Source organism: Leucopleurus acutus (genome assembly GCF_964270905.1).
Source record: "Leucopleurus acutus genome assembly, chromosome: 15".
NCBI lineage: Eukaryota > Metazoa > Chordata > Mammalia > Artiodactyla > Delphinidae > Leucopleurus > Leucopleurus acutus.
Window position 1 is genome coordinate 71522185 of NC_139157.1, and position 24926 is coordinate 71547110.

Here is a 24926-nt window from a genome sequence, read left to right on the forward strand (position 1 = left end):
GTACTCTTTACATATAAATAATTTCTCCCCAAAATTACTGTCAACAAAATTCTAAAACATTGTTTCATAAGAACTTTTAGGACAGATATGCCATATTATCTGTAATGTCACATTTATCAAATCTGTATGTAGTTCAGTCAAAATCATAAATTATGAAAAAATTTGGTGAAGAAATTGAAGACAAATTAGCTTTTAAAAAAGATATTTTAAAATTTGGAATGTGAAATACATCCATAATTTGCTAAGCAAACTTTTAAGTCATTTTAATTATATTCTTTTCAGATGAGGAGCAAATTAGCTGCTGAATTGATATTTTATAGAACCTAATAAAATTTAGCACAGTGAAATTCACTCTTTCTGGTGTATACTTCTCTCTTTTTTTTTTTTTTTTTGCGGTACTCAGGCCTCTCACTGTTGTGGCCTCTCCCGTTGCGGAGCACAGGCTCCGGACGCGCAGACTCAGCGGCCATGGCTCACGGGCCCAGCTGCTCTGCGGCATGTGGAATCTTCCCAGCCCGGGGCACGAACCCGTGTCCCCTGCATCGGCAGGCGGACTCTCAACCACTGCGCCCCTGCTTCTCTTTGTTTTGACAAGTGTACAATGTTGTGTAACCAGCGCCACAATCAAGAAAAGTTCCACCACCTCGAAAATATTTCCTCGTTCTGCCCCTTTGCAGTCAACTCTTCTCTCCACTCCCCGACCCGAGAACTGATCTTTTCAATCCTTATAATTTTGCTGCTTCCAGAATGTCAAATAAATGAAACCATGCAGTATGTAACCTTTTGAGTCTGGCTTCTTTCATTAACATAATGCATTTGCAGTTCATCTATGTTTCTTGTTTCGGTAGTTTTTCTTTTTTACTATTGAGTAATATTCTTGTGTACCAATGTAGCTTAGTTGTTCCAGGTTTTTTGCGATTATGACTTTCCACTGTCTTTTCTACTTCTTTAAACCTTCTTTCTTCACTTTTCTGCTTTGTCTTCTCCGAAACATATAATAGCAACTGTATAGTTATAGCAAATCAGTAATTGATGAATGATTTATTAATGATTAATGTGTTAATCCAACACATTTTTTGTTGATCACCTACAAAGTGATGGGTATTATTCTGGGCACTAGGGATTCACTGGTTGAATAAAACATACAAACATCTCTGCCCTAATATGATTATGGCTTCAAACATTAAAATTAATGAATTCTGTTATCATAATGCATTACCATACATGTAGAGATTATCTTAAAGATTTTTGTGATTTAGGTAATGTTTTCCTTTTTGCCATTCAGCTTGATTATTTTTAGTCATTATACAGGGAAAAAAGAAAAACTACTGAGGTTCGTTGGAACATTAAAGACTGTTAGTGTGGAATATAGATCCTATTTGTTCTGTTTTTATGGCAATAGTTTCTAATAAATTACTCAGGACAAAGTTTCTTTCTCAGTTATGTTTGCTCTGTGCAAACATGGTTTCTAATATAAGTCTCCTGTTATGCCAGGAATTTTGTTTTCATTTTTGCTTGAGAGTCTCAGTTTTCTCAAGAAGATATACATAGATTAATTAGTAGAGTCTAGAAGAATAGTTGTCCTGTTTGTTGCCCTCAGCAGTGAAACAACATACCATTCTGCCGTCTAGGGATCTGGTCCAAAAGGTTTTTTAAAGAGGAAGGAAAGTAAAAGAAAGAAAAAGAGAAAAACAGGTTGAACCTAGAGTGTATGAGAACACTTTTAGGTAATTAGAATTATAGGTGATCTGGAAACCTAATATATGTATAGCTAAGCTTTTCAACTACATAAAAGACTTAGTAGAAGTCATTTGAAAGTTAGAACCTGCATGTGTACTTTGGATACAATGTCCTTTGTTGGATAGGCCCTGCAGGAGAACCCTAAGGTAAAAATTCTTTGAAACAGGTATATGTTACCTTAACTTTTTAATAAGGAGAATGTATTAAGTTAGGCTGTCACTGTCAAGTTTTGGATGTAACTGACCTGTTTATAAATTTCTGCAAAATATATTAATATGTCTTTGTTAGTATGAAAAAATGCAATAGAGAGCCGGGATTATTACATTGTTCAAAATTCAACTTATTGTTTCTCTGAATACTTTTTGGGAAGCTGCTCGTTGGTAGGAATCACATTGATGTGTCATTCTTAAAACTGCCGTATATATTTAAAATTTTTCAGGGGTTTTAAGATTTAAGTTTACATATTCATTGATTTTTTAAAAATTCACAAAGAGTAGTAATAGGATATGAATCCAGTCATAGGACTTTAACTCTTTAACTTGGCCCAGTTCTTCAGATTTCTAAGCCCTAGTGGTTTGTTTGTTTTTGTTTAAGAACTTGTACTTTAGTGTGTGTTGGAAAATTTGGCTAACAACCTATGGGAGTTTGTAGTTACTAAACATCAAAGAATATAGCAAGAGATATCCAGGTGGCGTTATCATTTACATGGCATAAGGTATGGTAAACCTGTTAGACTGAGGAATTGTTTCAGACCAAACATTGGAAAATTCATGTAAAAAGACTGGCTAATGACACCAATAAATGAGTTAATGCCATTATAAAGTGAAAGAACGAGCATATGTTAGTACTTCCGATAATGAGCCTTATTCTCAGAATATCGATATTTTGATTATTATTTTTACAGGCAGATTTTCAAGGGCATAACATTCAAAAGTTTGCTGCTTCTTCACATCTATTCATATGTTTTTGAGACTTTAACTTCAGCCTAGCTTTTTTCCCATTTTTAATTTCCAAGTTTTCATTTCAAGCTAGAGAGAAGTCTGTTGTCTTCTTTTTCAAATACATTACTGTATATAATTCTGCTTCATTTCTAGGAAGCAGACATTTTACATTATATCTTTATATTTTAAAGTATTTTACTTTATGTCCTTACAAAAAGTTTTATGTTATATCTTTACAACAAGTTGTGCTTTTAGCAGGGGAAGTATGCCTTCCATTTTGTAGATTCCTTTTTCACAAAAACATCCCTTTCTGGTTACTTTAAATTTTAAATGTAATTTTACCAGGCTTGATAGGCTAGTTTCCTGAGCAGCAGTTTTAATGTTTTTAAAATTTTAATGTCAGTCTCTAAAATATTTAAAACTTTCTATTTTGTTTATCTTGCACGTTACTGAGGTCTAATGTCAGTTACTGTTCTGAGCACTAGGGATAAAGCAGTGAAAAAAAAACAGACAAAATTCCCTGACCTCGTGGAGTTTGCATTCTGGTGGGGACACAAACCACAAATGAAACAGAAAATGGCATGGAAGGGTTCTAGCAACACCGCAGTGTCTCCTGGTGCGGACGGGGACGCCAGGCAAGAGGATAGAGAGGCTGTGCTGGTCCGCTGTGCTCCAGGCATCTGGGAGGGGGTGATGGCACTAGGCACGGCTGGACACCCTGGATTATCCTCTCGGAGGGGGACCATCCTGCTGCTGTCCACGTGTATTAGAACTCCAGAGGACCCCCGGCTGGGCATGTAATGGGGCTTTTGTAGTGAAGGAATGGCTGCTGGTGGAGCAAAACATCTTGGAAACGGGCACCAGCCGTGCCCATAGCACATGGAGCAAACCCGCCCATCATCACGTTGGGGCCAGACCCAAAGCAGTTAGTCTAATCTTGGGCTTCAGTATCTCCAGGGAGATCCTAATCTTCCAGATTAATGACTACTGGGTTTATCTGCTGTTACTTCCCCTCGTATTATGTCCTGGCCAGTCTCCTAGGTCCATTCTGGGTTTTTGTATGCACTCATCAGTTCTATTTTGTTTGCTTGTTTTTGAACCTCATAGTTTGTAATGCTGTTGTTTTGTACAGTCAGTGTTCGTGTAAACAGATGATGTAGGTATAATAATAAGGCTCGAATGGGCTTACTGGGTGAGTCTGGAAAGGCTTTAGAGAGGAGGGAGCGTTTGAGGTATGGCTTGAAAGGAGAGAAGCAGGGAAGGAAGACATTCTTGACTGTGGTATAGTGCAAGAAGAAAGGGGTGCGGCACGTCCAGGCAATGGTGAGAAGTTTTGTGTAACTAGGAGTGTATAATTAGTGGGAGATAGCTTGGGAGAGGAATGTTGGAAAAGGTACCGCAGAATCATAGATAAGGTGTCTCCTGACCTATTTTATACATAGAAACACAGCAGGGGACTTCCCTGGTGGTCCAGGGGTTAAGAATTGGTCTTGCAATGCGGGGGACACTGGTTTGATCCTTGGTTGGGGAACTAAGATCACACATGTCGCAGGGCAACTAAGCCTGTGCGCCGCAATTACAGAGCCCACGTGCTCTGCAGCCCGCACACCACATCTAGAGAGGAGCCTGTGCACTGCAACAAAGAGCCCGCATGCCACAACGAAAGATCCCATGTGCCGCAACTAAGATCTGATGCAGCCAATGAATAAATAAATAAATAAAAAAGAAACACAGCAGGTCGTAGGTGACCTACTCATGTTCATCATTTAAAAACCTTTTGTAATAACTACTATTCATTTTTAAATTTAATGGTACTAATACTGATAATTATATCTTCTTTCATTTGCGTGGCTTCAGATAATTTCCTCCTATCCATTGCCTGATTTTATCCTAACGTTATCTAAGTGACACAGATCTGAAAATATTATCCTAATATTTAAAGGTGAGGAAAGTGAGGTGTGGAGAGATTACATGGTTTACTCAGTCACATGGCCACGCTTGGAGGGATGCCAGATCTTCTGATTTTCAGTTCCATATACTTGTTGGATTTATTTGGTGTGTAGATAAGCGTTTTGTCCTTTTCCCCCGTTGAATTATCGTGTTTTCCTTTTCTCCATAGGACTTGGCTTTTACCCTGGAAGAGAGACAGCAGTTGAACATTCATGGATTGTTGCCACCTTGCTTCATCAGCCAGGATATCCAGGTCCTTAGAGTAATTAAGAATTTCGAGCATCTGAACTCTGATTTTGACAGGTAACATGTTCCTGAAGGTGATTTTTATATGTCTCATAGGCAACTGTCTAGTTTATTTTTTATCAGATGAGAAAGTTTAAATATTTAGTGCTTTGGAAAGAGTAGCCAACTTCTAGGAGGATTTGCCTGTAAATACAATGATGTTTTGTAAAAAATTTACCCTCTGTAGGAACATCTGAACAAATTAAAATTTTCTAAACTATATCCTCAGAAAGACAACTTTTCTCTTGTGATAAAGTTGTTGCTATGAAGGTGAATTACCAGGAAATGCCATTCCAAACTAGATGAAAGTGGCTTTGAGTCAGACACTAAGTACGTTGTAGGTGAGAGTGCACTTTTTCATCTTCCAAGCATGGTTCCGACACTTTCGTGAATTTAGGTCACTTACTTTGTTTAGAACCCAGTTTCCATGTTTGTACAAAGATAAAGGTAACAAAGATAAAGGTACCCTTGGGAATTAGCTAGCCCTACGTTGAAATTCTGGCTGTATCTCACTAGAGCAAAGCACTACACCCACTGCCATGACCACTGCATGTGCCTTGCCCTCTGCTTTTGATGCTGCCTTTTCATTTTAAGGTGTTAGACCCATCTACACCTCAGTTTTTCCATTTGTGGGTTGAAGAGAATAATAGTTATTTGAAAATATTGTTGCGAAGGTTAGAAGAGAGAGCTAACCCAGTACCTAGTAAGTCTTCGTATTAGTCAGGGTTCTCCAGAGAAATAGAACAGCTAGGATGTGTGTGTGTGTGTGTGTGTGTGCGCGCGCACATACACATAATGAGAGAGAGGGAGAGAGAGGGAGGGGTTTATTGATTGATTTTGATTTCAAGTGATTATGGAGGCTTGGTCAGTCCTAAATCTCCAGTTGGAGCCCCAGGGAAGAGCTGCAGTTCAAGTCCAAAGGCAGTCTGCTGGCGGAATTCTTTTTTTGCTCTGGCGTTGGAGAAAAGGCCAGTCTTTGTTCTATTAAGGTTTTCAATTGATTGGATGAGGCTCACACACATTATAGAGGGTAATCTGCTTTATTCAAAGTACGCCAATTTAAATGTGAACCTCATACAAAAACCGCCTTCACAGAAACATCCAGAATAGTGGACCAAGTATCTGGGTGCTGTGTCCTAGCCAAGTTGACACATAAAACTAACCACTCCTTTTCAACTTGGTACCCATGCCCGTTTCCTTAAACCAAACTGAATCTCTGCATAAAGACAATAGAATGTCCTACCTCTGCCTAACATGATAGAACTATCCCAGGTACAACCGAAAACACACTCTTTCCCCAGAAAAGGATGTAAAGCCCTTGGTGCTATTTACTTTTCTCCTTGATATCTCTTGACTTTAATACTATGATGTAAAGTTGACTATACAGTTGACTCTTGGGGACTTCCCTGGTGGCACAGTGGTTAAGAATCCAGCTGCCACTGCAGGGGACACAGGTTCAAATCCTGGTCTGGGAAGATCCCACATGCCTCAGAGCAGCTAAGCCCGTGCACCACAACTACTGAGCCTGAGCTCTAGAGCCTGCGAGCCACAACTACTGAGCCCGTGTGCCACAACTACTGAAGCCCAAGCGCCTAGAGTCCGTGCTCCGCAGCAAGAGAAGCCACCGCAATGAGAAGCCCGCGCACGGCAATGAAGAGTAGCCCTCGCTCGCTGCAGCTGGAGAAAGCCTGCATGCAGCGATGAAAAAAAGACCTAATGCAGCCAAAAATAAATATAAATAAATAAATAAATATATTTTAAAAAAAGTACAGTTGACCCTTGAACAACATGGGTTTGAACTGTGCAGGTCCACTTATATTTGGATTTTTTCGATAAATGCATCCTATGGTATACTACATAATCTGTAATTGATTGAATCAAATGAGGAACTACAGATATGGAGGGCCAACTATAAGGTTATATGTGGATTTTTGACTATGTGGGGGTCAGCACCCCAATCTCCACATTGTTCGGGGTCAACTGTATTTAAATACTATGATATAAACTCAGTATAGCTTAGGTTACATGATAAAGGGATAAGAGGGAAAAATTATATTTGTCTACATATATTTGTATATATATTACAAATATATATATATATATTTATATACACATACACACAAACATTCATAACAAAATAAGGAAGAATACACATGGTGATTACTGTCCTCATTTCTGTAACTGGTCACGTGATCGGAGCTGGTATTTATGACTACCTTCTGCCCCTACCCATTTCACGCTTCCTTTGCCTTCAGCCAGTACCTCGGCCAGTCTTGACTCCTTACCTGGTACAGTGAGCCATATCTTTAATTCTGGAGGGTCTGGGCCGTTAGTAGTCCTGTCTGAATTGGGTTGTTGTAGTTTCCCATTGACTTTAATCATGGAGACCCCCTAATGGATCTCTTGTATTCCAGACACCCTCTTCCTTACCTCCATTATGGAGTGGGAGTCCGATTTCCCCTTGAAGTCAGGGTTGGTCACCCCAGCCAGCACAGTAACTCCCTTCTTTGCCTGTTAGTTCGGAGGCACGCGGTGCCCAAAGTGGCCAGTGGCAGTCTTAACTTCCAGTTCAGTGGAATCATTGTCTCCTGGTGGAAACATTCCTCCCTTTAGAATGAACACTTCTAGGCCAGTGGAGCATCATGTCACAGGGACAGGAAGCAGGAATTTCGCTGGCGGGTCACTGGGGGATAATGGTGAGTGGTGCCACTTCCATTTCCACCCCTGTGATTCCGGGACCTGTGAATGCTGGCTATGGGAGAAATAGAACCATATATTGGATGCGGATTCAGAGCGTGTATAACCTCCTGGAGTATCTTGCCCCAGCTTTACAAGGTGTTGTCACCTAGCTGGTGCTGTAACTGAGTCTTCAGAAGGCCGTTCCACCATCTGTCAAGCCAGCTGCTTCAGGATGGTGGGGACATGGTAAGACCAGTGGATTCCAATGAGCAAGGGCCCATTGCCTCACTTCATTTGCTGTGGAGTGAGTTCCTTGATCAGAAGTCCTGCTGGCTGGAATTCAGTGGATGAGGCATTTTGTAAGTCCATGGAGGGTAGCTTTGGCAGAAGCATTGTGTGCAGGGAAGGTAAGTCTTCATACAGAGTAAGTGTCTCTTCCAGTGAGAACCAGTGCTGTTCCTTCCGTGATGGAAGCTGTCCAGTGTAATCAACCTGCCACCAGGTAGCTTGCTGATCACGCCATGGGATGGTGGCATATCAGGGACTCAGTGTCAGTCCCTGCTGCTGGTGGATGGGACTCTCAGCAGTGTCTGTGGCCAGGTCCGCCTTGGTGCGTGGAAGTCCCTGTTGCTGAGACCATGGGTACCCTCCATCCCTGCCATAGCCACTTCTTTTATGAGCCTATAAGTGATGACGGGGCAGCTGAGGACAGAGGCTGACTCAGTTTATTCAACATGTATATTTGCTTCTTAAATTCCTTCACCATCCCTTTCACGTATTTCTTAAGTCCTTCCTTCAGCCGCTTCCATTTTTACTCTATATTCTTTTCCTGGGCCATTTTATCAGCTGCCTCCTCGGAGCTAGTGATTTTCATGTTTTTATCACAGACTGTCCCTCAAAGATTTTTGTTTAATTAATTAATTTATTTATTTTTGGCTGCGTTGGGTCTTTGTTGCTGCACGTGGGCTTTCTCTAGTTGTGGTGAGCAGGGGCTACTCTTCGTTGCAGTGCTCGGGCTTCTCATTGCGGTGGCTTCTCTTGTTGCGGAGCACGGGCTCTAGGTGCGTGGGCTTCAGTCGTTGTGGCTTGCGGGCTCTAGATCACAGGCTCAGTAGTCGTGGCGCGTGGGTTTAGTTGCCCCGTGGCATGTGGGATCTTCCTGGACCAGGGATTGAACCCATGTCCCCTGCATTGGCAGGCGGGTTCTTAACCACTGTGCCACCAGGGAAGTCCCTGTCCCTCAAATATTTATTGAGCATCAACTCAGTGTTAGGTGCTCTTTGAGATACTGGGATTGTAGACAATGATCTCTGCCCTCACAGGACTTACCTAAATTATTTTTAAAAAAATATTAAAAAAAAAGAAGTAAATAATAAAATAATAAGTAGATTATTTAATATGCTAGAAAGTGACAAGTGCTAATAAAAAAAAGAAAAGGTAGAGCAGGGTACGAGGGATGAGAATGCTGGGGAGCGAGTGGGTAGGGTCAATTTGTATTGTCAGGATGGACTTCACAGAGAAGGGTAGGTTATGAGCAAGTAATGAGAGGCAGTGAGGAGGTTAGCCATGAGGAAGTCTGAGGAACAGTGCTCTTTAGCTGGTAGATTCAGGGACCAGCAGGGAGACCTGCGTCTGGAGCAGGATGGGTGAGGGGAAGAATGGTAGGTCGGGAGAGCAGATTAATGAGGTCACGGAGGACAGATTATATAAAGACAGATTGTGGAGGCCACTGACGGACTTTTGCTGTTACTCCGAGTGAAAGGGGGAGCTGTTCAGGGTTTTGAGCAGAAGGTCAACGTGGTCAGAGCTATATTTCCAGAAGACTTGCTGCAGCGTTGAGAATAGAATGTAAGCCGGGAGAGTATTTAGGAGACTCTTACAGGCAAGAGATGATGGTGATGTAGATCCAGGGTGGCAGCAGTGGAGGTGTTCAGGTTGGGATATATCTTGAAGCAAGGCCAACATAATCTCTTAATGTAATATAATATATTAGAGATGAGTGTTAGAGACCTTCCAGAGAAGAGGAGAAAATAGCAAAGAAACAGAAAAGGCATGATCAGTGAAATAGGAAAACCAGAGAATCTGCTGACCTGGAATTCAGGTAAAGAGAGTGTATGGAGCTCTAGGGAACGCCACTTGTGTCAGATGTCCTGACAAGTAAACTAAGATAAGGTCTGAGGATTGATCATTGATTTGGCATTGATGAGTTCCGCATGGTGAGATCAGTGTTTAGCATGTCTAAGAGTCATCATCTTCTTCCCAGTTGTTAATTTTTGGGGTTGAAATAACTCATCTATTTGCCAGGCATTAGAATCCTTGTGTCTCTGACTCCAAATTCTGTGCATTTTCAACTATTCCAGGGAATGAGAACCACCCCCGCCCCCCAAAAAAAGCTGGTAAGGCTATTAAGGACAATTTTGGAAGATTCTTTTAAGTTGCACCAGGCAGTTTGAGTTTTATTCTATAAACCATTGAAGGTTGCCAGTAATATGATAAGGTTGATATTTAGACATCCTCTAGAAAGAAAACTGCCTCTAGAAAGAAAAAGACCATTTGATATAAGTAAAAAGTCCCTTGAACTTGCTTACCTTAGTAATTTTTAGGGTCAGTGCTACATTCCTTACTCATTTTCTGCTTGTCATTTCCCTTGGCCATTCAGTACTGCAAGGTAAAGTCTTTCTATTTACTTAACGTTTAAACTATGTCTACAGTGGTGTTTTCATTTGTCTTTGATTTGAAAATAGGGACAAAGTCTTTTCAAATATTAAATAAAACTGCTATTTCAGCACTGATTTTTTTTGTGTGGCTGCTTTGGGTCTTCCTTGCTGCATGCCGGATTTCTCTAGTTGTGGCGAGTGAGGGCTACTCTTGGTTGCGGTACGCGGGCTTCTCATTGCGGTGGCTTCTCCTGTTGCGGAGCATGGGCTCTAGGCACGTGGGCTTCAGTAGTTGTGGCACACGGGCTCAGTAGTTGTGGCTTGCGGGCTCTAGAGCGCAGGCTCAGTAGTTGTGGCGCATGGGCTTAGTTGCTCTGCGGCATGTGGGATCTTTCCGGACCAGGGCTCGAACCTGTGTCCCCTGAATTGGCAGGCGGATTCTTAACCCTTGCGCCACCAGGGAAGTCCCTCAGCACTGATATTAACATTTTGAATGACACTAGCTCAGGTTTATGGTACTTCATTTTTTGAGATGGTTAGGAATACTTCCAAAGTCTTTTGATCAGATGTTTTCTGTGTGACCTACTGTATACTTCGTTGAGAAATGTTTAGTTAGATTTCTAACAGCTATTGTACAACTTTGTTGGAACGTAGATCTAATTATGTCCAATTTCCACAGGTATCTTCTCTTAATGGATCTTCAAGATAGAAATGAAAAGCTCTTTTATAGAGTGCTAACGTCTGACATTGAGAAATTCATGCCTATCGTTTATACACCCACTGTGGGTCTGGCTTGCCAACAATATAGTTTAGCATTTCGGAAGCCAAGGTATGTAAACTCTTAAGTACAATTTGTGTCTTTCTTTATTTTTTTGTAAAGTGTTTGCAATAATTAAAAAGAATTATGGAGTGGAATTGAAGTTTGGAAAAATCTAAAACAAACTTCATTTAAAAGAACATTTAAAAATATAGTGTTTTGTTTCTGTTTTTTTTTTGTTCTTTTGGCGGTACGCGGGCCTCTCACCGCTGCGGCCTCTCCCATCGTGGAGCACAGGCTCCGGACGCACAGGCTCAGCGGCCATGGCTCACAGGCCCAGCCGCTCCGCGGCATGTGGGATCCTCCCGGACCGGGGAACGAACCCGCGCCCCCTGCATCGGCAGGCGGACCCCCAACCACTGCGCCACCAGGGAAGCCCTAAAAATATAGTGTTTTATTTCTGATTTAAGATCATGGGAAAGTATTTTTTTATAAACCAATTTATGTTTCCTTTTACAGACAATAAATGAGCTTTTTTTTTTTTTTTGGAAAAAGTGGTTGATCATAATTAAGCTTGGCTCTGAGATGGTAATTACCACTATTATGTTTGTATTTTACAAGTTAAAACAGAGATTCCCAATTTTCCTGAAAATAAGGAGTATATTGTTTCCTAAATTCAGAGCTGGCATTAAACTGGCTCTTTTGTTGATTTCTTTTAAATGAAATTGTAATCACCTTTAAAGATGTATAAAATATATAATATAGTTTTTCTAAAACCATAGCTTTATTTATTATATCACTAAATACTTTTGCAGCAAGAAACAGTTGAAATAAGTATCAGTGCTTTTAACAGCAGCAACAATAAAGGCTCGAGTTGACTGTATTTGTGCTGCTTATAGTTCTGAATTTAAAGATAAAAAAGAAATGTTTATAAGTTTATACCACAAAAAAAGCCTATTGAAAATACTGTCATTGAAGTGACTATTTTTGAGGTAAGATCTGAAAGTTAGATTGAATATGTAGATTTCTTGAAGGTATATTGATGTAGTGATAGTATTTTGCACACTTGTGCCACATTACCTTTTATATAAAGAAAAGAATTAGCCACATTATCCCTTGTATAAAGGGAAGAATTATATGTAGATGGTCTGTTAAATTACACTAATAGCGTGTATCTATGTTGCATTTATATAATGGCTATGTTAACAGTGAACAAATTTTTTTCATAGAAAAACAAGAGTTAGAATTTAGCTGGTAATTGTATTATGACAGATAATTCTTTTTTGAGTATCAGTATTTTTTAATCTTACAAATAATACATATTCATTGTTGAAAGAATGAGAAAATACATATATACAGAAGGAAGAAATATTTTAAAAATACGCAATGTCATCATAGCAAAAATTCCAATATGTACAAATACATACTGTTTTCCTTATAGAAGGGATCAAATTGTATAAACTGTTCTTTACCTTACTGTTTCTCTGAGTGACATCATAAAATATATATGTCTGTATATGTCTATAAAATATATTTCTACATAAAGAAAAACTCTTAATAAAAGTGTAAGTGTATACATCTTAGCTGTTTTAAAATGTAATTTAAGCATATTTATTGAAATTCAAAGTTTTCTATGAGATCCTGAGAAGTGCTAACAACTATAAGACATGTAGAAGAGCTTAGCTCAAAGTATTTGGGTTGAAGTTGACATAGAAATCCCAATAGCAACAGTTATTTTTTTGAGCACTTACTAGGTACTAGATTTTCTACGGGCTTGGGATACATTGGTATATATGTAAATCTAAAAGCAGAAGAGACAGGGAAACAAAAAGTAATTGTCTAGAGTGTTGGGAGGCAATAAGTGTTATGGGGAAAGAAAGAGTTGAGGAGGAAAAGGGGGATGCGGAGTGTCATGTGCTTGGGGGCAGGGGCAGTAGCTGTTTTACATAGAGTGGGCATTGCAGGTTTCATTGGAAGATGATATTGGAGGGTGAGAGGGGGAGATACAAGGGGGAATGTGTACCATAGAGTAGCATAGAGACAGGGTGGAGTGAGAGAGGGCTGAGTAGTAGATGAGGTCACAGATGGAGGATAAATAAGAGGGTACAGAACCTATAGCTTCTTGTCGGCTACTTTGAAGAACATTGGCTTTTACCATTAGTTAAATGGGTGGAAGAATCAGGTAGCAGGCTATTGCAGTAAACCTAGTGAGAGATAACAGTGGCTCAGCTTAGGAGGGTAGCAGTGGAGTTAGGGGTAAGAGTTCAGTTTCTGGATAAAGATAAAGTCCCGAGGACTTCCTATTGGATTGGAGGCTTCCTAGAGCAGTGGTTAAAAGTATGGGCTCTGGCGTAGATGGCCTATTTTCCCTTACTGGTTTTGCCACTTGTTCTAGTGTTGAATAAATTAGTTAACCTTTCTGTGCTTCAGTTTCCTCCTCTGTAACGTGGGGATAATACTACAGCCCAACATCCTTTATCTACATTTTTTAAATCCCAAACTTTGAAAACCAAAACATAAAAAAAGAAAAAATCTCATTTGGGACCAAACCTGATCTATCGGAGCCCATTTGGTGGCAAAATTTGAACTGAATTTATATGGGGATGTTTATAGCATTTATGTGACTTAGTGTCATTTTTTTTTTCTTTAGAAGTATTAGTGTATTTGATTATGGGGAGCTTTGTCAGAAATAATCTGATAGGTGTGTAGATAGATGGAGATAGATAGGTAGATAGATAAGAAGGAAGGAGAGGAGAGGGAGAGGAAAGGGGAGAGATGGGACGAGATGTAGCAGGGCATTCATAGCAAAATGCTCACAAATGTTGATTCTAGGTGACATATTCATGGTATCAGTCTATCAACTTTTCTGCCATATTTGAAATTTAAGGAATACTTTACTAACAGAGAGAAAGCAAAATTTCCACAAGTGTTTCTAAGTGATCTCTTTATGGCAGTTTTCTGTCATGTTGATTTTTTTTTTGTCATGTTGATTTTTAATGTGTATATTTTGTTAAACTTCTGGTGATTTTGAAGTTCTTTTTTATTGAGATAATATTTGACATGCAATGTTATGTCATCAGGGAGGACGTCTGTGGTTGTGATATCCCTCCTGTTTGTCGGCCGCCAGCCCGGGCGTGTGGGTCCTGAGTAGACCGTGTCTCCACTTCTTCTACCCATCTCATTGTGGCTCCTTCTTTATATATCTTTATAGTTGTGGATAATCTTTGCTGCTAGTCTTCAGGTTGTTCTCATAGACAGTTACTCTGTAAGTGGTTGCCATTTATTTTGGTGTGCCTGTGAAGGAGGTGACTTTAGAATCATCCTACTCCATCATCTTGATCTTGCTCCCCGCTTAATTCTTTTTTTTTTTTTTTTTTTGCGGTACGCGGGCCTCTCACTGCTGTGGCCTCTCCCGTTGCAGAGCACAGGCTCCGGACGCGCAGGCCCGGCGGCCATGGCTCACGGGCCCAGCCACTCCGCGGCCTGTGGGATCTTCCCGGATCGGGGCACGAACCCATGTCCCCTGCATCAGCAGGCGGACTCTCAACCACTGCGCCACCAGGGAACGCCCCCACCCCTTAATTCTTTAGTAGAATAATTCTCATGGGTTCTCCCATGATTATAAAAAAAGAAGCCTGTTTGAAAATGTGTTATGTGACATATATCTAGATATTATATTTAATTAGAAAGGAAATTGTGATTGTGTTCGAATAATGATGGCTCTTTCAGGCATCAGTTAGCCTCTAGACTATTTTTTTTTTAAGCCAAAATTGACAAATGTCTTTTCAGCCTTTCCTACTGCAACAGTAGGTATTCAAAGACATTTAGAAACTAAACAGGAGGATTATACCTCTTGTTATATTTACTTTGTGGGTTTGGTGGTAGCAATTAGGAACATAATTAGTGAAAATTAAGGGTTAATAGTACAGGTACTGAGCTTAGTACAGTTGCAAATAGGTATATCTTTTGATCTTATACTTTTTTATATATCATAATGACATACTTTCCTATGGCTAGATATTATTTTTCATTTTGAATATGGCATTAAAATCTGGCTAGGCATCCAAAAATAAATTCTTATATGAATAACTCCACTTGTAACATTTTTTTCTTGAGGTATGATGCTGGAATATTCATTTGTTGGTGTTGTGTGGAATTTCTTTTCTCTTTGGCATAGATACATTGTGTGGGGTTTTTCAACATGTCGGGGATAATGATTTTTAAGAATGTTGTTGAGTTTGCTTAGATTATCTTGTTCCCATAACATTCAATTCTTGCAGAATTTTCGGTATTTGGTAGTGCGTTATGCTTATGTCAACACATCTAATTGTGGCTAATTTGTAGATGATAGAGGTGTGATTGTTGGAAGCTGAAGACAAGTTCTTTTTTATATTTTTGCAGAATGCTGATCCTACTGTGTTACTTAAATTACTTGTATTCTGTGAAACTGTTCTTAAAAGTTCTGTGCAAATTGATAATGCAGGTTTATGTAAAGGACAGCTAAAGCAGATTTATGTAATTTCTTTGGAAATATTTCTGCCTGCTGTATTTTACACTGCATTTTCCAAGCATCATCTCCTTCTCCTGTAAGTTCTCATTAGCTACATTACCACTTCACCATGGCTTTGCAAGTTAATCACGTTCCTATTTTTGGTATTTTGAATGTTCTATCAGGTACTCTTGTTCTCTTTTCTTTTTTAATTTAATTTATTTCAGTTTTTAAATTGAGGTATAATCGACATATTATATTAGTTCCAGGTATATAACGTAACGATTCGATATTTGTACATATTGTGAAATTATCACCACAAGTCTAGTGAACATCCATCACCATACATAGTTACAAAAGAACTTTTTTCTCGTGATGAGAACTATTAAGATATACTCTCTGAGCAACTTTCAAGTATGTAAAGCAGTGTTATTAACTATCATTGCCATGCTGTATATTACATCCCCAGGACTTATTTATTTTATAACTAGAAGTTTGTAACTTTTGACCTTCATTCACTTCTCCCCGTCCCCCTCCCCCTACTTCTGGCAACCAACAGTCTGTTGAATCTACAAGCTCAGTTTTTCTTTCCCCTCTTGGTTTCTTTTGTTGTCATTTTACTATTCATTTAGTTACAACTAGACTGTAAGCATCTAGAGAGAAAGGATCATATTTTAGAATTTATTCCTGTATTTCCCATGCTGTTTTAAGCTTAGTGTCTGGTTGGTGCTGAATGAATGTATGTTGTTTGCTACCTTACAGAAATAGTAACTTAATATTCCTTTATTCATCTACTCACAAAGAAAAATGTAAAGTATTGGTATGATCTTTGTATCTCCTACTGTTTTAAGCTTACTGTTTTAACAGGTAAATTCTCATAAATAGTAGCTCCGAAAGAAATTAGCTTCATTCCAAGGAATCAGGTTGTGAGGAAGTAAAGTTCTGATTAAATATAGACCATACAACTTTAAACACATAATTAAACTCCTTTCAACTACTCATCTCTATACAGTACATCACTGATACAATTTTGGCAAAAAGGATGAGCTAATACAACAGTTTGTTGGTGATAGTTTTTTTAAAAAAGCATTTGCAAAGTCTTTTCTGACTAGTACCATTAATTGGTTTGCCAACACTTAGGTGAGAAAAACCATTCAGTGCTCAATTTAATTGGAGAACCAGAGTTAACTAAAATTAAACAGGATTCTTTATTGTAAAATTTCTCAGAATAATATGTATTTTGAAAGATTTTTGGTTGAGGAGAATTAGATTTAATATAGATAATATAGTTAACATAATTTTGGCACAAAGTAGTTTTTCCCAAGTAGTGGTTATTACAACTGGTACCATTATAACTCCTGGATTTCTGGATGACTAAAGGAATGATGGTGTCATTCACTGAGTTTCAAAATAATTGAATATGTTTATGAGAGATATAGAAAGTTCTTTTGGGGACATGTTGAGTGTTTTTTTTTTTTCTCGGGCGTTTTATTTTATTCTTTATTGAAGTATAAAGAATAAAATAACACATTGATTTACAATGTGTTAGTTTATATGCAGAAATATATATATATACATATATATTCTTTTTCATATTCTTTTCCATTATGGTTTATTACAGGATATTGAATATAGTTCCCTGTGTTGTACAGTAGGACCTTGTTTATTTTACATATAGTAGTTTGTGTTTGTTAATCCCAAATTCCTAATTTATCCCTCCCCTCCTTCCCCTTTGGTAACCATAACTTTGTTTTCTATGTCTGTGAGTCTGTTTCTGTTTTGTAAATAAGTTCGTTTGTATCATATTAGATTCCACATATAAGTGATATCATATTATATTTGTCTTTCTCTTTCTGACTTATTTTACTTAGTACAATAATCTCTAGGTCCATCCATGTTGCTGCAGGTGGCATTATTTCATTCTTTGTTATGGCCGAGTGATATTCCATTGTGTGTGTGTGTGTGTGTGTGTGTGTGTGTGTGTGTGTGTGTATCCCACATTTTCTTTATCCATTCATCTGTCGATGGACATTTAGGTTGCTTCCATGTCCTGACTATTGTAAACAGTGCTGTGAACGTTGGCCTGCAGGTATCTTTTAAAATTATAGTTTTGTCCAGATATAAGCCAAGGAGTGGGATTACAGGATCATATGGCAACTCTATTTTTAGTTTTTTAAGGAACCTCCATACTGTTTTCCATAGTGGCTGCACCAATTTACATTCCCACCAACAGTGCAGGAGGGTTCCCTTTTCTTCATACTGTCTCCAGCATTTATTGTTTTACATTTTAATGATGGTTGTTCTGAACAGTGTGAGGTGATACCTCATTGTAGTTTCAATTTGCATTTCTCTAATAATCAGTGACGTTGAGCATCTTTTCTTGTGCCTGTTAGCCATCTGAAGGGACATGTTGAATTTTAAATGTTTTTGGGACTTCCAAATCAAGGGGGAAGTCTAATAGGCAATTAAATGTATGGACCTGGAACTTAATGTATTTAAGGATCCTAGTATTTTAACTCAAACATTATATATGCTACATAAAAGGTACATGTTTTGATTTTGGCAATGATGAAGATTATTAACAAGACTAATTGTCAAAGAGAATCAGTAAGATGCGGTTTTTTGCTTATTTTTTCCCAGAAAATTCTTAGAGAAATGCATGGAAGGAAATACTAAGATGAACAAAAACAAAATACTAAGATAGTTTTTCTACACTTATTGTTTATTTGTATACATATTTCCTTTGGAATTCTAAAAAGGACTTGAGGTACAGTATTCGTTATTTAATTGCGAGGACCAAGCTTTCTTTATTACCTCATGTGCAATTTCATATGAGAATGTCTACCTAATAATATAGAAATGGTCGTAAACATGACCATGATTAGACCATGATTATTGTAATGGAAATATATAGTTTATCCAGAAGGGCCAAAAGTTCAGCAAATTTTGTAGTCTTATAGGGTGAGGGTGTTGGTTTTAATTGATATTTGGTTTATGAAAGAGCAGTAAGAAAAAAGCTTAAAAGGAATAAATGTAAAAAGAAACCTTCCCAAAGCTAATACTCCTTTAACCCAAGAATGTCCTCATTATATGCTGCAGATTATAGTTAGAATAGCTATCAAATGAGTAGTTAATAGGATGAACACTTTCATATTGTATCCTGTTTTATAAATTTTCACATTTTAAATCTATCTGGTTTTCTTAAACAGTCTTTTTTTATACGTACTATACAGGTATATGATAGAGATTTTACTTTATTAGGCTATAAATATTTCAATAACTCAGTAATTAATTATAAATAACGACAGTTTAAGTTGCTTATGGAAAAGAAACATGATTTCACAGCCAGTTTTTTTGTTTTTTTATATCATTTTTTTAATATCTTTATTAGAGTATAATTGCTTTACAATGGTGTGTTAGTTTCTGCTTTATAACAAAGTGAATCAGTTATACATATACATATGTTCCCATATCTCTTCCCTCTTGCGTCTCCCTCCCTCCCACCCTCCCTATCCTACCCCTCCAGGCGGTCACAAAGCACCGAGCTGATCTCCCTGTGCTATGTGGCTGCTTCCCACTAGCTATCTACCTTACATTTGGTAGTGTATATATGTCCATGCCTCTCTCTCGCTTTGTCATTGTGTGTGTTCCGCCTCCCCATATGCTCAAGTCCATTCTCTAGTAGGTCTGTGTCTTTATTCCTGTCTTACCCCTAGGTTCTTCATGACATTTTTTTTTTCTTAAATTCCATATATATGTGTTAGCATACGGTATTTGTCTTTCTCTTTCTGACTTACTTCACTCTGTATGACAGACTCTGGGTCTATCCACCTCATTACAAATAGCTCAATTTCGTTTCTTTCTATGGCTGAGTAATATTCCATTGTATATATGTGCCACATCTTCTTTATCCATTCATCCGATGATGGACACTTAGGTTGCTTCCATGTCCTGGCTATTGTAAATAGAGCTGCAATGAACATTTTGGTACATGACTCTTTTTGAATTATGGTTTTCTCAGGGTATATGCCCAGTAGTGGGATTGCTGGGTCATATGGTAGTTCTATTTGTAGTTTTTTAAGGAACCTCCATACTGTTCTCTATAGTGGCTGTACCAATTCACAGCCAGTTTTAATAGCTGTGAGTTAGATGTTTAACCCGTAAAGCTGTGGTACGTTGAATAGTTCTATCCTTTGTGATGTGGTCCTTTGTGATCCATTGTGATGTAAACTGCCAAGTGATCCAGTGCCCAGAGTATCTCTTGCTTTCCTAGGTCATCTCACTTTCAGAGCTAAGGGGGCTTCTGGGAAGAGGTCAGAGGAGGTCCTAAACCTCTAAGTAGTCCTGGATACAGAGCTGCGCAGGTGGACCAGGAATATTTTTTATTGAATTTGGCTTTCTTTGATTAAGCCACTTTAGAATCTTTAGAAATATTTAGGAGACTTTTGAGAACAGGGAATATTTTTCATTGATAGCTCTGGTTCAGTTTGTTATTTTTATTTTTTATTGTATTGAAATTTTCTGTTTCTACAATTTTATTGTGTTAGAATCTCTAGAAATTGAAATAGTTGGTGTTTAAGAGAGCAGCTAATTTTTTAATGCTTCTAGAAAAGTTATCATTTAAATATTAGATATTAATAAGCTTTTCACCCTTTATCCATGGTACTAAGCCTTTGATTTATACTTATTCCAGAATATTCTTTTGTTCATTTCTTTCTTTTCCCGTGACATAGGCCTGATATTTGCATCTACCCACCCTCCCTTTTTTTAAAAAAAAACAACACTACATCGTGGAATTTTTTTTCAAAAATATGAAACAAGTTATTGGAATATTTGGACTAGTTCAAGTTTCTTAAATGTTACCTCAGTTGATTTTTTAGAGATAATTATTTGCAAAAAGTTGATTTTCATTTATTATGGAGATTTAGAGGATGATGATTTGTTGAACTACTAATTAATTCAAATTGACTATTTTTTTCTGAACAGACTAAATGTCATATTTATGAAAATGTGTATGTGATTTGTGCTAAATAGGAGTGAGGTAGAGTAGCCTATATCTTAAGTTCTGACAGTACAGTGTGTGCCCAGAAGTAGTTTAAAATACCAAACTATCTTCTTTCTTAAGTATTGCCTTAATTAGGAAAAAATCTGGAGAATGGAAAAAATGTAGGCATGATTCAAAGAGCGTTCTTTCACATCAGGATCTAAGGATTCTCTAAACGTTTGCATAGACATATAAATCTCTTTTGCAAGGCAGTTAAACTTATCTTTTACTGTAAAAGACCCTTAAAAAGTGTCAAGTAACAGTTCATCAAGTCTCCATATTCAGCTAGAGACTCTAAGTGTGGAAAACTTGAATGGAAATTTAAGTTTAGGATCCAAAAATAACTTTGCTACAGTCTGTGTGGTACACCCAGGTGTTTTAAGTTTGCACATAGCATATGGAGAATTATGAAAAATTACCAAGTTTTATCTCAGGTAGTCTTTATGAAAGTGTATTGATTTGGGCGTTATTATGTTTTTAAGAAGGATTATAAGTGCCAGTCTTCATTACTAAAAATAAAGAATTTTTTTAAAGGGAGGCAATAAATGGTTCTTTACATCACCTTCCCAGATCACATCTGGAATATTGTGTTTAGTTTTGGGTTCCATATTTTTGAAGTGACATTGGCAAACTGAGATATACCCAGAGAAGAGTGACCAAAGCAGTGATAGTTATTGAAAACTTGTAATATGAGAAAGAGTTGGTGGAAATAGAAATGTGTAGCCTAAAAGATAAGACTTGAAAGGGACATAGTTAGGTCTTCAATTATTTAGAAGATTTTCATGTGAAAAAAAAGTATACTTGCATGGAATAGCCTCAAAATGTAGAACTAAAATCAGTAGATAGAAGTTATTACAGGGATGCAGATTTACAGTCAGTGTAGGTGAAGCTTTTCTGATAATTTATCTGACATTGGAATAGACTTTCCTTATTCTCCTCATTGGAAATGTTCATGTGGTTAGATAATCAGTGGTCATACACATTATAAGTGAGATTCTTGCATTGGGTGTGATTGTAAAATAGTTGAATTCTAAGGTCACTTTTAACTAGAAAATTCTGTGAATTTTTAAAAGAGCAGCCTACAGAAGAATAATTCCAGGTATTTGGAACACCTCACAACTAACTCATCATTTCAAATAACCTTGCTTTCTAATTCAGGAAGTTTTTAGTAGCAACTGTAAATCACAATTTTAGGATTTATTAAAAATAATAGATTTTCAAATAAGAAGGATTGTGAACAGATTTCAAGTGATTTGATGACACATCTCATCAAAATTCGTACTCCTTCCCCCAGACAAACCCACAAGCACGTGTCAGTTTACACAGCTGTATCCTGGTTATAATGTTTCTGTTAGTTTGAATGGATAAAAAGTTTAATGTTGACATTTTCTCATTTGAAGTAATTACATTCTTCTCATCTGATTTTTAAAAATTTCTCTGTAGTTTTTTTCAGACTTTGTTCTGTATGTGCTTTTAAACTGTTGTTTATTTTTATATATTTTCCTTAACTTAGTTATAGTTTTAGCTCCTAGAGAAATTATTAGGAAGAATTTTCCCAGAGGCAGTGCTTTGTCCCTCCCCCCGACCCCTGCCCCCACCAATCAGTAGTTGAGGAGAAATAGCCAGGCTAGAGTTTGCTTTTATTCTTTCCACCAAATTTCCTTTGTGCTTCTTAGGTATGCTTCTGAAAATTCAAAGGTCTGTGTTTATGACAAAGTACTCTGTAGTTAATATCGTGTAAGAATTATTTTATACACCTTTAAAAATGTTGGTTATTTTATACGTAGGTAATTTTATAGTCTCAATTTTAACTGTTTGAAGTAAAGTCATAATTGAAGTTGTCAATTTGAGCTCCTTACTATATATTTTATAATATTTTATATTCACTGTAGTAAAATTTATAAAATATTTGATAGAATTCCAAATTATGTAATTATCTACTTAAAATAAATCATGAAAGGTATTGAATTTCATTTTCTAAGCAAGGAAAATGTTCATTAATCAATATAAATTCTAGTCTTACTATGATTGGCGGCTGAATGAATGACATTTATAATAATTTGGAGGGTATCATATTTTACACATTTTACAAAATTAGTGCTGCTTTGTGAAGTTAAAACATTTTCACTATGAAATGAGGTAATTTATTTTAAAAGCTGAAAATGGTATGTTATTTCCCTAATGGAAGAAGTTAATTTTTATTGACAGCGTGCCAAATAAATACCATCTGTTTGATGAATTCAGTATTACCTTAGGATTCTTCCAGTGTTTTCTGCTGTGGAAAGTACGTTGGATTTTAACCATCAGAACAACACCTATTCATGCTTAATTAATTGGCATGCTCATACTAGTTTTAAAATGAATAAAGAAGAGCTTATCTCAAATTGTTTTTATGTACATTTTCAGTTCACATTTATTTGGAAACAGTAGTTGACTGTTAATGGAGCATGTGGAGATGGAGTCATTAACGTATACTACTTGTTGGTTTTTAAAATCTATGTATTTTATGATTTAATACAGTCATTCCAAGGAAACGCAGTATCACCAGGTTGTTAAGTACCAGAGTTAGGGCTTGAACTCATTTTTCTACTTTGTACTCCTCTGTTTTAGAGTTCTCCAGAGAAAGAGAATCAGTAGTGTGTGTGTGTGTGTATGTGTGTGTGTGTGTGTGTGTGTGTGTGTGATTTATTTTAAGGGATTGGCTCACTCAGTTGTAGAGGCTGGCCAGTCCCAGATCCTCAGGGTAGGCTGTCAGGCTGGAAACCCAGGGAAGAGTGGATGCTGCAGTTCACTCCAAAAATGTGCTGGAAGAATTCCCTCTCCCCTGGGGAAGGTCATGTAAAGTCTTTTCTAGTAAGCTCTTCAAATGATTGGATGAGGCCCATCCACATAATGGAAGGTAATCTGCTTTGTTCAAAGTCTACTGATTTAAATGTTAATCTCATCTAAAAATTACCTTTACAGAAACATCTAGACTAATGTTTGACCAACTATCTGGATACGATGCCTAGCCAAGTTGAGAGACATAAATTTTTTTTTAAAATTTTATTTATTTTTGGCTGCGTGGGGTCTTCATTGCCGTGCACGGACTTTCTCTAGTTGCAGCAAGCGGGGGCTACTCTTTGTCACGGTGCGTGGGCTTCTCATCGCGGTGGCTTCTCTTGTTGCAGAGCACGGGCTCTAGGCACACGGGCTCAGTAGTTGCGGCACGTGGGCTCCGTAGTTGTGACTCGCGGACTCTAGAGCGCAGGCTCAGTAGCTGTGGTGCATGGGCTTGGTTGCTCTGCGGCATGTGGAATCTTCCCAGACCAGGGCTTGAACCCATGTCCACTGCATTGGCAGGCAGATGCTTAACCACTGCACCACCAGGGAAGTCCTGACACATAAAATTAACCATGACATCCTCCTAGACTCATGTTGAGTCGTCGTCTTGCATTGATTAGGTTCTATCTTGGATCTGAGTTGTTCAGAGAAGCTACACTCTTAACATGTAGCTTCTTGGGCTTTTCCTCATTGACTAGTATGCGTTCTGATTTTCAAAAGCTAAAATTGTATGCTGTGTTGTTAATTAAGGTTTGTCTCCCAAATAATGGAGTGTTTACATATAAAGAATTTCATCTGTTGCTTTCTAGAAGACTTAATTCTAATAGATACTCCATAGGAATATTGTTCAAATATGGTTTCATTTTAAGAAGTTTCTAACATTAATTGATTTAATGACAGTAATTTAACATTTAAACCTAGTTTTAGAAATTGTCAGATAACATTGCTGATCACTCAGTTGTTCTGGAAGGTCCCTGCTTTGTTTTCTTCCCAACTCTGCCACTTCTTCAAAATCTTCTTGTTGATTCTCTGTGTTCATGATTTCTTCTCTCCTTCCTTTCTTTAACAGAAATATATTGAGTGTCCACTACATGCCAGGCACTTTACTAATCTGAATATAGGTAAATAAAAGAAGTATTTCCTGCCTTTGTGGAATTTATAAGTACAGGCATACCTTGGAGAAGTTGCAGGTTTGGTTCCAGACCGGCACAGTAAAGTGAATATCACAATAAAGTGAGTCACAAATTTTTTTTGGTTCCCCGGTGCGTATAAAAGTTATGTTTACACTGTACTGTAGTCTGTTAAACTGTGCAATAGCATTTTGTCTACAAAACCAATGTACATACCTTAATTTAAAAGTACTTTACTGCCAAAAAATTCTAGCCATCATCTGAGCCTTCAGTGAGTTGTCGTCTTGTTGCAAGAGTAGTATCAAAGATCACTGATCACAGATCACTGTAACAAATATGGAAATGTTTGAAATATTAGGAGAATTAGCAACGTATGACACAGAGATGCGAAGTGAGCACATGCCATTGGAAAAATGGCGCTGATAGACTTG

The 24926-nt window shown here is 37.7% G+C and overlaps 1 protein-coding gene across 1 annotated transcript in view; it reads left to right on the forward strand.

The window, feature by feature from the left end:
* Positions 1-24926, forward strand: part of ME1 (malic enzyme 1) — a gene marked incomplete at its 5' end in the record, with an annotated part of 192052 nt that overhangs the window by 25114 nt on the left and 142012 nt on the right. The window contains 2 exons of the mRNA XM_082855428.1: positions 4801-4934; positions 10932-11081. Coding sequence (XP_082711554.1) covers positions 4801-4934; positions 10932-11081 — 284 coding nt within the window. The remainder of the gene's footprint in view (positions 1-4800; positions 4935-10931; positions 11082-24926) is intronic.